The 14488-nt window shown below is 38.1% G+C and overlaps 1 protein-coding gene across 7 annotated transcripts in view; it reads left to right on the forward strand.

Annotated features, from left to right (window-relative positions):
* Nucleotides 1-14488, forward strand: part of PHF8 (PHD finger protein 8) — a 99837-nt gene that overhangs the window by 55945 nt on the left and 29404 nt on the right. For all 7 annotated transcript variants that reach the window (XM_044234304.1, XM_044234306.1, XM_044234309.1 and 4 more), the window contains 4 exons: nucleotides 1014-1192; nucleotides 1491-1576; nucleotides 2134-2267; nucleotides 2879-3192. In XM_044234304.1, coding sequence (XP_044090239.1) covers nucleotides 1014-1192; nucleotides 1491-1576; nucleotides 2134-2267; nucleotides 2879-3192 — 713 coding nt within the window. The remainder of the gene's footprint in view (nucleotides 1-1013; nucleotides 1193-1490; nucleotides 1577-2133; nucleotides 2268-2878; nucleotides 3193-14488) is intronic.

A 14488-nucleotide genomic window follows, 5' to 3' on the forward strand; every position in this document is an offset into this window, starting at 1 on the left:
GTATCTTTTGAAGCACAAATGTTTTGAATTTTACCTAATTCCAGGTCATTAAAGATATTTTCCTTTATTTTTTCCTAGAAGTTTTATAATTTTATTTTTTACATTTAGATATAGGATCCATTTTGAGTTAGTTTTTGTGTGTGATGTGAGTTAGGAATCCACATTCATTTCTTTGTATGTGATATCTAGTTATCTCAGCACCATTTGTTGAAAAGACCATCCTTTCCCCACTGAACTGCCTTAGCATCTTTTTTTTTTTAATTTACTATTTTTTTTTAAATTTTTTTCCAATTTATTTATTTTCAGAAAAACAGTATTCATTATTTTTTTACCACACCCAGTGCTCCATGCAATCCGTGCCCTCTATAATACCCACCACCTGGTACCCCAACCTCCCACCCCCCCGCCACTTCAAACCCCTCAGATTCACTCTTCTTTAAATGATTTGCCTTAGCATCTTTTTAAAAAAGGTTTTATTTATTTATTTTACAGACACAAGTAGGCAGAGAGGCAGGCAGAGAGAGAAAGGGAAGCAGGCTCCCTGCTGAGCAGAGAGCCCGATGTGGGGCTTGATCCCAGGACCCTGAGATCATGACCTGAGCCGAAGGCAGAGGCTTTAACCCATTGAGCCACCCAGGTGCCCCTGCCTTAGCATCTTTGGCAGAAATCAATGGCTGTAAATTAAAGGGTTGGTTCTAGACTCAGCTGTGTTCCATTGATGTATGTGTCTATCTTTTGCTAGCATCACACTCCCTTGACTACTGTTGCTTTTTAGTAAATTTTGGAAATTTAGCAGATAAATCCTCCAACTTTGTTCTTTTTCAAAATTCTTTTGGCCATATTAAGTCCTCTGTGTGCCTATATACATTTTAGGATCAGCTTATTAATTTCTATAAAAGAAATTAGCTGGATTTTTATAGGGATTGCATTGAATCTATAGACCAATTTGGGGGGAGTTGCCATTTTAATAATATTGAAAGTGACTATCTTTATGCTCTTCTCTTTCTTTTTAGTACCAAGAGGGTAAAACCCTTATCCAAGTCTCGGCGAGCCAAGCTCACGAAGAAGGCAGACAAGGCTAGGCTGGTGGCAGAACAGGTGTTGGAGGATGAATTTGACTTGGATTCCGATGACGAACTGCAGATTGATGAGAGATTGGGAAAGGAGAAGGCAACCCTGATAATAAGACCAAGTATGTACCTGTTCTTTCTTGTTCCTTTCCTGCCTATTTCACATTTGTTTTGGGTCCTCCTGATAGACCAAAGGCCTTAGGCCTGAGCTTGTTGACATTCTGACTTACCAGCTCTTTAGGCTTCCATGTATTCTTTGCTCTAGAGATTTATTTATAAACCAATTCCTAACCTCCCTAAATTAGTTGTGGCCTGTGTCTGTGGTCATTACTTTTAGGAAAATTATATTCTGACTTTTTTCCCCTGGGTGTTTGGCTCAGATGTTAATCTTCACAATATGTGTATTTCATTATTTTCTAGAATTTCCCCGAAAGTTACCCCGTGCGAAGCCTTGCTCTGACCCCAACCGAGTTCGTGAACCAGGAGAAGTTGAGTTTGACATTGAGGTAGGAGCCTGCCCTGTTGTCTGGTCTTCTGCCATTCTGGTTACAGAGACAGGAGACAGATTGTCATTCTAGGTGGGGGTGGGGGGTTGGGGAAGATACCCTATGCCTTCAATTCCTAAAATATTTATTAAGTGAATGATTATGTGCTAAGGGCAGTGCACCTGAGCATATAACTGGAAGACCATAATTGAGTTGAAATATTTTAAAAATCCTTTAATGCAGGGTAGAATAAAAGGCATTGTGATGTAGCAGAAAGAGTATATGATTTGGAATATCTGGTTATGACCTTACACAACTTAGTTACTTTCCTGAACCTTACTTTCCTTACTTGTAAAACAGGAATTAAAATACCTACCTCACACACACACAAAATAATAATGCCTACCTCACAAAGATGCTGTGGAGATTAAAATGAAAGAGTGAATATTCTGCTTAGTGTTTGATCTGTACTTGGTGCTCAGGAGATACTAGCATCCAGAGTGAAAATGTCAACATTGTACTGGGACCTTACCGGACCAGCCCTCAGCAGCTGAGGTGATACCCTCTTTCCCCAACAGGAGGACTATACAACAGATGAGGATATGGTGGAAGGGGTCGAAGGCAAGCTTGGGAATGGGAGTGGTGCTGGTGGAATTCTTGATCTGCTTAAGGCCAGCAGGCAGGTGGGGGGACCTGACTATGCTGCCCTCACGTGAGTACTGGCTTTGCTCTCCCCTTTCCAGGCGATCAGACAGCACACCCTCCCACCCCCACCTAAAAGGTTAGATGAGCCAATCAACAGATACTTATTGAGCCATTTAAAGGGGCAAACACTTAGCAAGGGCATTCGGGCTGAAAGAATAAAGTAGACATGAAATCTGTCCTGAGGAACTTAAGACCTGATGGAGAGTAGATGTATAAACTTTAAGGGGATTGGTTTTGGGTACGTTGGGATTTGGAAGAGGGGCTAGAAGAGGCATGGAAGGAAAGCCGAGCCTTTTCTGGCCCTGTTTTTTTTTTTTTAATTGGAAGAATTCGGCATGGGTGAACAGGGAAGGAAGTGCACCCCTTTTTTTGCCACCTTCCTTGCTGTCTGTGGAAAGACTTGGGGCAGGAAAGACTGACCTTTACATGAAAACAGCCTTTGGGGTACTATCTTGATCTGTTGGTTTAATTTCTGGTTTCTTATCTGGAATTGTCCTCTCCTCCTTCCTCCCACCCTAACTCCCGTAGCTATTGTCCCTTCTCCCTGACTATTCTGATGACTGGTTTACTCCGACAGCTAGAGAACTCCCTCAAGCATTTCTCTTCTGTCCCTTGCAGCGAGGCCCCTGCCTCTCCCAGCACTCAGGAGGCCATCCAGGGCATGCTGTGCATGGCCAACCTTCAGTCTTCATCATCCTCACCAGCTACCTCCAGCCTGCAGGCCTGGTGGACTGGGGGCCAGGACCGAAGCAGTGGGAGCTCCAGCAGTGGACTGGGCACAGTGTCCAGCAGTCCTGCTTCCCAGCGCACCCCAGGGAAGCGGCCCATCAAGCGGCCAGCATACTGGAGAACTGAGAGTGAGGAGGAGGAAGAGAATGCCAGTCTGGATGAACAGGACAGCTTGGGAGCATGCTTCAAGGATGCAGAGTATAGTAAGGGCCGCCAAGCACTTGGGTCCAGGCCAGAAGTGCTCCCCCTCACCCCAGTCTCAAACCCACTCCCTGTCCAGGACAGCCTGTGACAATAATGAGCAAAGACCTTACCTTAAGCTTGATACTTGGTTTCTCTGAGTCATGTTTTCTTAATCTATAAAGTGGAAATATCTACAGGTTGATGCAAGAATTAGAGATGGTGCTTGTACAGAGCACCTGGCACATTGTCTTACGTATGGAAGACCCTCAGAAAATAATTAGCTATCCATTTTTTAAAAGATTTATTTATTTTTTAGAGAGAGAAAGAAAGAATGTGGTGGGGGTGGGGTAGAGGGAGAGAGAATCTCAACCAGACTCCACACTGAGTGTGGAGCCCAACACAGGCCTTGATCTCATGACCCTGAGATCATGACCTGAGCTGAAATAAAAAGTCAGGTGCTTAACTGACTGAGCCACCTAGGTGCCCCAGCTGTCATCCATTTTTAAAATTGTCTAACCTTCTTTACTAGAAACTATTTTTTTCAAACCCTCTTGCCTGTTTTATTTCTGTCACTTCCATTTCCTTCTCTGTTGTTTGGTTCATCCCTTGCAAAGGTATATAATGATCTTTTGGCAGACTTCTTGCATTTAAGAGATAACCTTTTTTTAAGCTAAGATTTGTTAAGTACTACATTACATAATGCACCTTTTTGTGTAGTGCAACTGACTTTAATGTGGGTTTTAATATTATTTTTTAATTAGCCAACATATTATTAAATTCAATTAGCCATCATTAGTTTTTGACATAATGTTCAATGATTCATTAGTTGCATATAGCACCTTTAAATTAATTCTCATTGACTAAGATTTGAACAAGACAGAGAAAGTAAAAGTGCCCTTTGACTAATACTCTTCTTTCTCTGAGGCAGGTTACCCAGAGGTAAATTGTGTTAACCAGGTAAATTGTGTTAACCAGTTGATACATAACTTTCATTTTGTACTTACAACCACATGTAGACACAAATAGATACAGTTTTGTGTAGTGTTCATGGTTCTACAACTTGCTTGGACATCTTTCAGCATCATTACATAGAGATCTATCTATTGCATCACCACACTGAAATCTACCTGTTGTGTAGTAGTCTATAGCATTGATGTGCCATTGTATTTTTAACCATTCCTTACTGATTAACATTGAGGTTGTCTCTAATTTTATAGTTTGACTAACAACGCTGTAAAGAAAATTCTTGTAAATAACTCTTTGTGCCCATGTGGCAGCTAACATTTCTTTAGGGTAGGTAGACCTGCTAGATTGAAGGGTATGTACAAAATAAATGTTAATAGTGCCAAGTTTCCCTCTGAAAGGGCCAGTGTATGAGCAGTGTATGAACCTTACCAGCAGTGGATATTATCAGTCTTCTTAATTTTTGGAACTCTGATAGCAAAAAATGGTGTTTGAGTTTGTTTTATTTGTTTATTGGCTCTTTTTTATTTCTTTTTTTAAAGATTTATTTATTTTAGAGAGAGAGTGAGCACAGGGAGGGAGAGGGAGTCTCAAGCAGACTGTGCACTGAGTGTGGTATCTGATGTGGGACTCAGTCCCACAGCCCTGAGATCACAACTCAAGCCAAAATTAAGAGTCAGTCACTTAGCTGATTGTACCACCCAGGCACCCCTTCTTTATTTCTTTTCTGTGAATTAATTAATTCAATCTTTCAACCATTTTTTTCTATTAGGATGGTTGTGATTTTTTTTTATTGATTTGTAGTTCTTTATATATTCTAGATTTTTGTTTTTAAAGATTTATTGATTTATTTGACAGAGATCACAAGTAGGCAGAGCAGCAGGCAGAGAGAGAGGGGGGAAACAGGCTCCCTGCTGGGCAGAGAGCCCGATGTGGGGCTCGATCCCAGGACTCTGAGATCATGACCTGAGCCAAAGGCAGAGGCTTAAACCACTGAGCCACCCAGGTGCCCCTAAATTATAGATTTCTTAGGGGGTTTTTTTGTTAATATATTCTGGAAATGTTGCAAAATGTTTTAATCTACTGCTTATATTTTAATTTTAGTTATGGTATCTTTTAGCATGTAGATTTCAGTTTTTGCATAGTTACCTTTATCAATTTTTTTTATTTTGTCTTGTGTAAGAAGACTCATATTTTTGTCAAAAGTATATATAGACATTAAAATTTTACCTCTTTCTCTGGAATTAAGTTTTATGAATTGTGGGAGATAGGAATCTAACTTAATTTTTTCCATATGGTTAGTCATTTTCCCTGACACCGTTTATTCACTAGTTCATCATTATCCCCCTGGTTTGAAGTTCCTCTTTTGTCATAAAGTAAATTCCCATGTGAATGTGGATTTGTTTTTCTACTCTGTTCCCAGCTCTGTCCCTTAATAGCTATGTGAATTGGGCAACCTCTCTGTGCTTCTCTGTTAGAACAGTACCTATTCACAGGTTTTTGTAAGGATTGAATGAATCAATACACATAAAGCACTTAGGACATTGCCTAGCACGTGGTAAGGGCTGTGTGTTAGATATTATTAGTATTTTTCTCTTCTATAAAATTTGTCCCTTTCTGTTGGGATACTGCGTTGGTTACTTACTATAGGCCTTGTATCTGGTAGGGCAAATCCCCTTTGCAGAACTTGGCATTAGACCTAGGGAGATCACAGGTGTTCAGCAAGCCCATCATCTCTGAATGGAGCTGTGATTGATCTTAAGGGCATGCCAAGTTCCTCTGGCTACTCACCCTACCTTCAGCAGACAGTCGCATCAACCTACAGCTAAAACATCTGCCCCTGGTCTAACTACTCCCCTCAGCTTCCTGGTTTGCCTAGTGACATGAGAAAGGCAGTTTAATAAGAAGGAGATGCCAACCTATTTATTCTTATTTTTCCAGAATTTCTAGGCCATTATTGAGGTTTTTTTCTATTCCAGATGGATTTTAGAATCAGTTTGTCAAATTCCATGGAAAATCCTGGGATTTTTTTAATTAAGATTGTATGGCATTTGTAGATAAATTTATGGAAACTATCATCTTTCATCAGAAGCCTTATCTGCTATAATGGAATGTATGTATACTTTATCTATTACATTTTCCATTTGGCTATTGCAAGTATGGAGGAATGTATGAGTTTTCTATTTTGATCCTGTATCAGACTGCCTTACTATATACTCTTTTTTTTCCAATTTATTTATTTTCAGAAAAACAGTATTCATTATTTTTTCACCACACCCAGTGCTCCATGCAAACCGTGCCCTCTATAATACCCACCACCTGGTACCCCAACTTCCCACCTGCCCTGCCACTTCAAACCCCTCAGATTGTTTTTCAGAGTCCATAGTCTCTCATGATTCACCTCCCCTTCCAATTTCCCCCAACTCCCTCCTCCTCTCTAACTCCCCATGTCCTCCATGCTATTTGTTATGCTCCACAAATAAGTGAAACCATATGATAACTGACTCTCTCTGCTTGACTTATTTCACTCAGCATAATCTCTTCCAGTCCCGTCCATGTTGCTACAAAAGTTGGGTATTCGTCCTTTCTGATGGAGGCATAATACTCCATAGTGTATATGGACCACATCTTCCTTATCCATTCATCCGTTGAAGGGCATCTTGGTTCTTACTATATACTCTTACTGGTTCTATTAATTTTTCAGTTAATTGTCTTGGGCTATTGAAGGAGGTGATCTACGTTCCTTAAGTTTGCTAGGGCTGCCATAACAAAATACCACAGACTGGATGACTTAAATGCCAGAAATTTATTTTCTCATAATTCTGGAGGCTGAAAGTCCAAGATCAAAGTGCTAGCGGTGTTGGGTTCCCCTGAGGCCTCTCCTTGGCTTACAGATGACCATCCTTATGCTGCTTCCTCATCTGATCTTACCTTTGTGAACAGAGGACCCTGATGTCCTTGTGTATATCCTAATCTCTTCTTAAAAGGACACAGTCAAGTTGGATTAGGGCCCACTCTTTTGGCCTCATTTTAACTTAATCATCTCTTTGAAAGTCTTATCTCCAAATAAGTCACATTTTAAAGTACTGGGGGTTAGGAACTAAACATATGAATGGGGGGGGTGTTGGGAGACAGAATTCGTTCATAATACCCCTTTTCTTTCAGGTATTCATATGTCTAGATTTTTCTAGTTTTCTTAGGGTGTTGAATAGTCCTTGTCTTGTTTCTGACTTTGAAGGTAATGCTGCCAGTGTTTTCCCACTTAATACATTGGGCTCTGTAGGTCTCTGATAGGCTATGTTCATGAACTTCAGGGGAATATCTATCTCTAGTTTGAGAGGTTTTTTTTTTAAATCAGAAATGAAATTAGGTTTTAGCAAATGGTTTTTGACATCTTTTGATTATAAATACATAGTTTTTCTCTGTTAATTTGTTAATGGTGGTTTACAGTAAGAATTACTGCTTTTTTAAAAAAGATTTTATTTATTTATTTATTTATTTATTTATTTGTCAGAGAGAGCGAGAGCGTGTGCAGAAGCAGGCAGAGTGGCAGGTAAAGGCAGAGAGAGAGAGAGAGAGGAAGGCTCACTGCTGAGCAAGGAGCCAGATGTGGAACTCAGTCTGAGGACCCTGGGATTATGACCTGAGCCACCCAGACGTCCCACAATTACTGCTTTTGAGTTGACATTTCCGTATTGGGATTGGCTGTACTTGATCCTAATGTTTAGCAGTTTTGTTTAGTTCATTTGATTACTAATCATCTTGTTTGTTTACTGTTAATTTCTGGTTTTATTTCACTCCTTTCTCTAAGTGTTCTTTGTATAACATCTTAGATTGAAAGCTCTTTTCCTTTATTTTCAGTCTGTTTTCCCTTTTGATAAAGGGCTTTTTAAAATTTATTTTTTTAAATTAACCCAAAATAAGATCGGCTTTGTTGTTATACACGTTTAGATTCTAATAACTACCACCAAAATGAGCGTATGTTGTCCCCTAGTAGTCATGCCCTCCCTCCACCCTTAAGGCCTGCCAGCCACTTGAGGTCCTCTTCATCCCTGTGGTTTTTGCCTTTGCCAGGATGTCATGTAAATGGAGTTGCACAATACTGTAATATTTTCAGATTAGCCTCAATTACTCAGCATAATGCCCTTAAGATTCATCCATGTTGTTGTTTTTGAATATATTGTAACTTTTTATTGCTGTAGTCCATTGTATACCATAGTTTCTTTATCCATTCACTCACTGAAGGATATTTGGATGGTTTCCAACTTTGGGTGATTATGAGTTGAACTGTTACGAACATGCACATGCAGGCTTTTGTGTAAACATGAGTTTTCATTTCTCTGGGTAAATGCCTTAGAATCGGATTGCTGGACTGTCTGGTCAGTGTATAAGAAATGGCAAAGGTATTTCCCAGAGTGGTTGTGTCATTTTATGTTCCTATCAGTAATGTGTGAGTTTCAGTTCCACATGCTTGTCAGCACTTGGTATTGTCATTGTATTTATTTTAGCCATCCTAATAAGCATATAGTGAATAGCTCATTTAATGGCTTGACTAATGGCTAATGGTGTATCTACTGTCTGTTCATGCATGCATCCTCTTTTCTGAGATGTCTTTAAATAGACACTTTGAATGACTTTCGACTATATTTATTATTGAGGTATAATTAACATAGAGTATTATATAAGCCTCAGGTATATGATTCAACCGTTCTGTACATTACTCATTGCTCATCAAGATAAGTGTACTTTTGGGTGCCTGGGTGGCTCAGTCAGTTAAACATCTGCCTTCAGCTCAGGTCATGATCCCAGGGTTCTGGGATCGAGCTGTGTATCAGGCTCCCTGCCCAGGGGGCAGTCTGCTTCTTCCTCTGGCTGCTGCTCCCCAGCTTGTTTGTTTTCTCTCTCTCTCTCTCTGTCAAATAAATAAAATCTTTTTTAAAAAAGATACGTGTACTCTTAATCCCCTTTTTCTATTTCACCCATTCCCCCTAACCACCTCCCCTGGCAACCAGCAGTTTGTTCTCTGTATTTAAGATTCTGGTTTTTTTGTTTGCTTGTTCCTTTGTTTTGTTTCTTAAATACTTGAAATCATAGGGTATTTGTCTTTCTCTTACTGACTTATTTCACTTTGCATTATACCCTGTAGGTCCCTCTACATTGGTGCAAATGTGAGGATCTCATTCTTTTCTGTGGCTGAGTAATAAATAGTCTAGTGCGTGTGTGTATGTATGTAGATAGATATATAGACATATCTGTCTTGTATCTTCTTTATGCATTCATCTGTGGAAGGACTTATCTGTGGATGAGTTGCTTCTATATCATAGCTATTATAAATAAATGCTGCAATAAATATAGGAGTGTATATATCTTTTCAAATTATTGTTTCATTTTCTTTTGGGTAAATACCCAGTAGTGGAGTTACTGAATCATGTGGTAATTTAATTTTTAGGAACCTCCCTACTGGTTTCCACAGTGGCCACACCATTTTGCATTCCCACCAAGTGCACAAGAGTTCCCTTTTTCCCTGCATCCTTGCCAGCGTTTGTTAATTCTTGTCTTTGATTTTTGCCCTTCTGACAGATGTAAGATGATATCTCACTATAGTTTTGATTTGTATTTCCATGATGATTAGTGATATTGAGCATATCTCATGTGTCTCTTGGCCATTTGTATGTCTTCTTTGGAAAAGTGTCTTTTTAGGTCCTCTGCCCATTTAAAAATCAGATTATTTATTTTTTTGGTGTTGAATTATATAAATTTTTAATATTTTTTGATATTAACCCCTTACTGAATATATCATTTGCAGATATCTTCTCACATTCCATAGGTTGCCTTTTTGTTTTGATGGTTTCCTTTGCTCTGCAAAACTTTATATTTTGGTGTAGTCCAAATAGTTTAATTTTGCTTTAGTTCCCCTTGCCTGAAGAGACTTATCTAGAAAAATGTTCCTACTTGCAATGTCAGGGAGATTACTGCCCATGTTTACTTCTAGGAGTTTTATGGTTTCAGGTCTCACATTTAGATCCATAATCCATTTTGAGTATATTTTTGTGTATGGTCCAGTGAAAATGGTCCAGTTTCATTCTTTTGCATGTAGCTGTCCTGTTTTCCTGTAACCATTTATTGAAGAGACTGTCTTTTCCCCAGTGTATATTCTTTCTCCTTTGTTGTGGACTGATTGACTGTATGAGTATGCACTTATTTCTGGGTTCTGTATTCTTTCTGGTTAATTGATGTGTCTATTTTTGTGCCCATACCATACTGTTTTGATTACTGCAGCTTTATAATATATTTTGTAATTTGGGATTATGATACTTCCAGTTTTGTAGCTTTGTTATTCTTTCTTAAGATTGCTTTGGCTATTCAGGGTCTTTTTTGGTCCTGTGCATATTTTAGTATTATTTGTTCTAATTCTGTGAGAAAATGCTACTGGTATTTTGAAAGGGATTGCATTAAATCTGTAGATCGCTTTGGTTAGTATGGACATTTTGACATTATTTGTTCTCCCAATCCATGAGCATAGAATATCTTTCTATTTGTTTGTGTAATCTTCAGTTTCTTTCATCATCGTTTTATAGTTTTTTTTTTTTTAAATATAGGTCTTTCGCTTTATCAAGTTCACGCCTAGGCATTTTATTATTTCTGGTGCAATTGTAACTTGATTTGTTAATTTCTCTTTCTGCTACTTAATTTTTAGTATATAGAAATGCAACAGGTTTCTGTGTGTTTAATTTTGTTTCCTGCAACTTTACTGAATTCATTTATCAGTTCTCATCGATTTTTGGTGGTGTCATTAGGGTTTTCTTTCTTTCTTTTTTTTAAGATTTTTTAAAATTTTATTTGTCAGAGAGAGAGAGAGCACAAGCAGGGAGAGCTGCAGGCAGAACAGGCAGAGCAGGCAGAGGAAGAAGCAGGCTCCCCATTGAGCAAGGAGTCGGATGTGGGACTTGATCCCAGGACCCTGGGATCATGACCTGAGCCAAAGGCATGCACTTAACTGACTGAGCCATCCAGGCATCCCTAGGGTTTTCTATTTATAGTATTATGCTATCTGCAAATAATGAAACTTTTACTTTTTCCTTACCAATTTGGATACCTTTTATTTCTTTTTCTTGTGTGACTGCTATGGCTAGAACTTCCAGTACTATGTTGAATAAAAGTGGTGAAAGTGGACATCCTTGCCTTGTTCCTGATCTTAGGGGAAAAGCTCTCAGTTTTTCCTTATTTTTTTTTTCAGTTTTTCCTTATTGAGTATGATGTTTGCTGTGGTTTTTTCATAGATGGCCTTTATTGTGTTGAGGTATATCTTCCTTCTAAACCTGTTTTGTTGAGAATTTATATCATGAATGGATGTTGTACTTTGTTAAATGCTTTTTCTACATCTATTAAAATGATCATATGGTTTTATCTTATTGATGTGATGTATGCTGTTGATTGATTTGTAAATATTGAACCACCCTTGCATCCTGAGAATAAATTCCACTTGAGCATTGTGAATGATTTTTTAAATACATTGTTGGATTCAGTTTGCTACTATTCTAAGGATTTTTGCATCTGTGTTCATCAGAGATACTGGTCTATAGGTTTTTTTTTTTTTAGTGTGTTTATCTGGTTTTGGTATCAGGGTTATGGTGGCCTTGTAGAATGAATTTGGGAGCTTTCCTTCCTCTTAAATAATTTGGAAATAATTCAAGAAGAATAGGTGGGTATTAACACTTCTTTAAAGGTTTGGTAGAATTCACTCGTGAAGCCATCTAGTCCTAGACTTGTTTGTTGGGAGTTTTTTGATTATTGATTCAATTTCATTGCTGGTAATCAGTCAGTTCAGATTTTCTATTGCTTCCTGATTCGGTTATGGAAGGTTATATGTTTCTAGGCATTTATCCATTTTTTTCTTGGGCTGTCCAATTTGTTGGCATATAATTTTTCATAGAATTCTCTTAAAATCCATGGTATTCCTGTGGTGTGGTTGTTATTTCTCCTCCTTCATTCTGATTTTGTTTGAGTTCTTTTTTTCTTGATGGATCTGGCTAAAGGTTTATCCATTTTGTTTATGCTTTCTAAGAACCAGTTCTTTTGTTTCATTGATCTTTTCTATTGTTTTTTTAGTCTCTGTTTTATTTATTTCTGCTCTACACCTTATTTTGTCCTTCCTTCTTCTCAGCTTGCCTTTGTTCTTCTTTTTCTAGCTCCTTTAGGTGTAGGGTTAGGATGTTTATTGAGATTTTTCTTATTTCTTTAAGTAGGCTTGTATTTCTGGAATCTTGCCTCTTAAAAGACCTTTTGCTGCATCCAGGTGATTTTGGACTATTGTGTTTTCATCTTCACTTGTTTCCCTGTATTTTTAAATTTTTTCTTTGATTTCTTGGTTGACACATTCATTGTTTAGTAGCATGTTATTTAGCCTCCATTTATTCATGCTCTTTCCAGAGTTATTCTTGTGATTGATTTCTAGTTTCATACTGTTGTAATCAGAAAAGATATATGGTAGAATTTTGTGCTTTTTTAATTTATTGAGGCTTGTTTCATGGCCTAATGTGTGATCTATTCTGGAGAAGGTTCCACATGTACTTAAAAAAGGATGTGTATTCTGTTGTTTTAGGTGGAGCAGTCTGAATATATCTGTTAGGGCCATCTGGTCAAACTTGTCATTCAAAACTGTTGTTTCCTTTTGATTTTCTGTGTGGATGATCTTTTCATTGACATAATTGGGGTGTTGAAGTCCCGTATTATATTACTGTCACTTTCTTCTTTTGTCTGTTAATGGTTGCTTTATGTTTTTAGGTGCTCCCATGTTGGGTACATAAATATTTCTATCCTCTTGTTGGATTGTTCTCTTTATCATTAGGTGGTGTCCTTCTTTGTCTCTTGTGCAGTCTTAGTTTTAAAGTCTATTTTGTTTGATTTCAGTATAACTACCCAGCTTTCTTTTTGCTTCCATTTGTGTGGTAAACATTTTTCCATCCTTTCGCTTTCAGTCTGCATATGTGTTAGGTCTGATGCGAGTCTCTTGTAGGCAGTATACAGTTAGGTCTTATTACTCTTTTAGCCATTCCACCACCTTGTGTCTTTTGTTTGGAGAGTTTAGTCCATTTACATTTAAAGTAATTATTGGTAGGTATGTACTTACTGCCATTTTGTTATTTTTCAGGTTTTTTTATACTTCTTTGCTCGCTTCCCTTGTAGCGTAATTGCATTCTTTCATGTTATGCTTGGCTTCCTTTCCCTTTATGTTTTGTGTATGTATTATACATTTTTGATTTGTGGTTACCATTAGGTTCGTAATGACATGTTATACATATAGCAGTCTGAATTGAATTCATGGTCACTAAAGTTTGAAGCCATTTAAAAGCATTAAATTTTTACCACTCCCCATGTTTTATGTATAAAATGTCATCCTTTTTATCCTTTTATTGTGAATCCCTTGACTGATTTTGTAGATATAGTTGATTTTACCGTTTTTGTGCTTTAACTTCCATATTGGTTTGATAAGTGATTCATGTACTACTTTTATTTTGTGTTTGCATTTTACCTGTGAAAAATTTCCCCATCATTTGATCACTCATGATTATGACTTTCTCTTTCCACTCCAAGAATTCCCTTTAACATTTCTTGGAGGGCCAGTTTATTGGTGATGAACTCCTTTAACCTTTGTTTGGCTGGGAAACTTTTATTTTAAAGAGAGGGAGTAGAGAGGGACAGAGGGAGAGGAAGAGGAGAATCTTAAGCAGGTTCCATGTGCAGTGAGGAGCTTGATGCACACCACTCAATCTCACAGCCCTGAGATCATGACCTGAGCTGAAATCAAGAGTCAGACACTTAACCGACTAAGCCACCTGGATGGCCCTAGCTGGGAAACTATTTATTTGTCTTTCTATTGTGAATGATATCCTTGGCGTGTAGAGTATTCTTGGTTGCAAGTTTTTTCCTTTCAGTACTTTGAATGTATCATGCCACTCCCTTCTGGCTGGACAAGTTTCCACTGAAAAATCAGCTGATAACCTTATGGGGTTTCTCTTGTATGTAACTGTTTTATTTTCTATTGCTGCTTTTAAAATTCTCTTTATCATCAGTTTTTGCCATCTTAATTACTAGGTGTCTTGGAATGGACCTCCTTGGGTTAATTTTGTTGGGTGCTCTCTGTGCCTCCAGGATCAGCATATCTGTTTCCTGCCCCAGATTAGGGAAGTTGTCAGCTATTATTTCTTCAAATAAGTTTTCTGCCCTCTCCTCTCTCTTTTCTTCTTCTTCTTCTGCAATCCCTCTCATGTAAATGTTATCACACTTGATATCACAGAGTACCTTAATCTATTCTCATTTTTTTTTTCTTTTTGCTGTTCAGCTTGGTTTCTT

Source organism: Neovison vison, chromosome X, assembly GCF_020171115.1.
Source record: "Neovison vison isolate M4711 chromosome X, ASM_NN_V1, whole genome shotgun sequence".
Lineage (NCBI taxonomy): Eukaryota > Metazoa > Chordata > Mammalia > Carnivora > Mustelidae > Neogale > Neogale vison.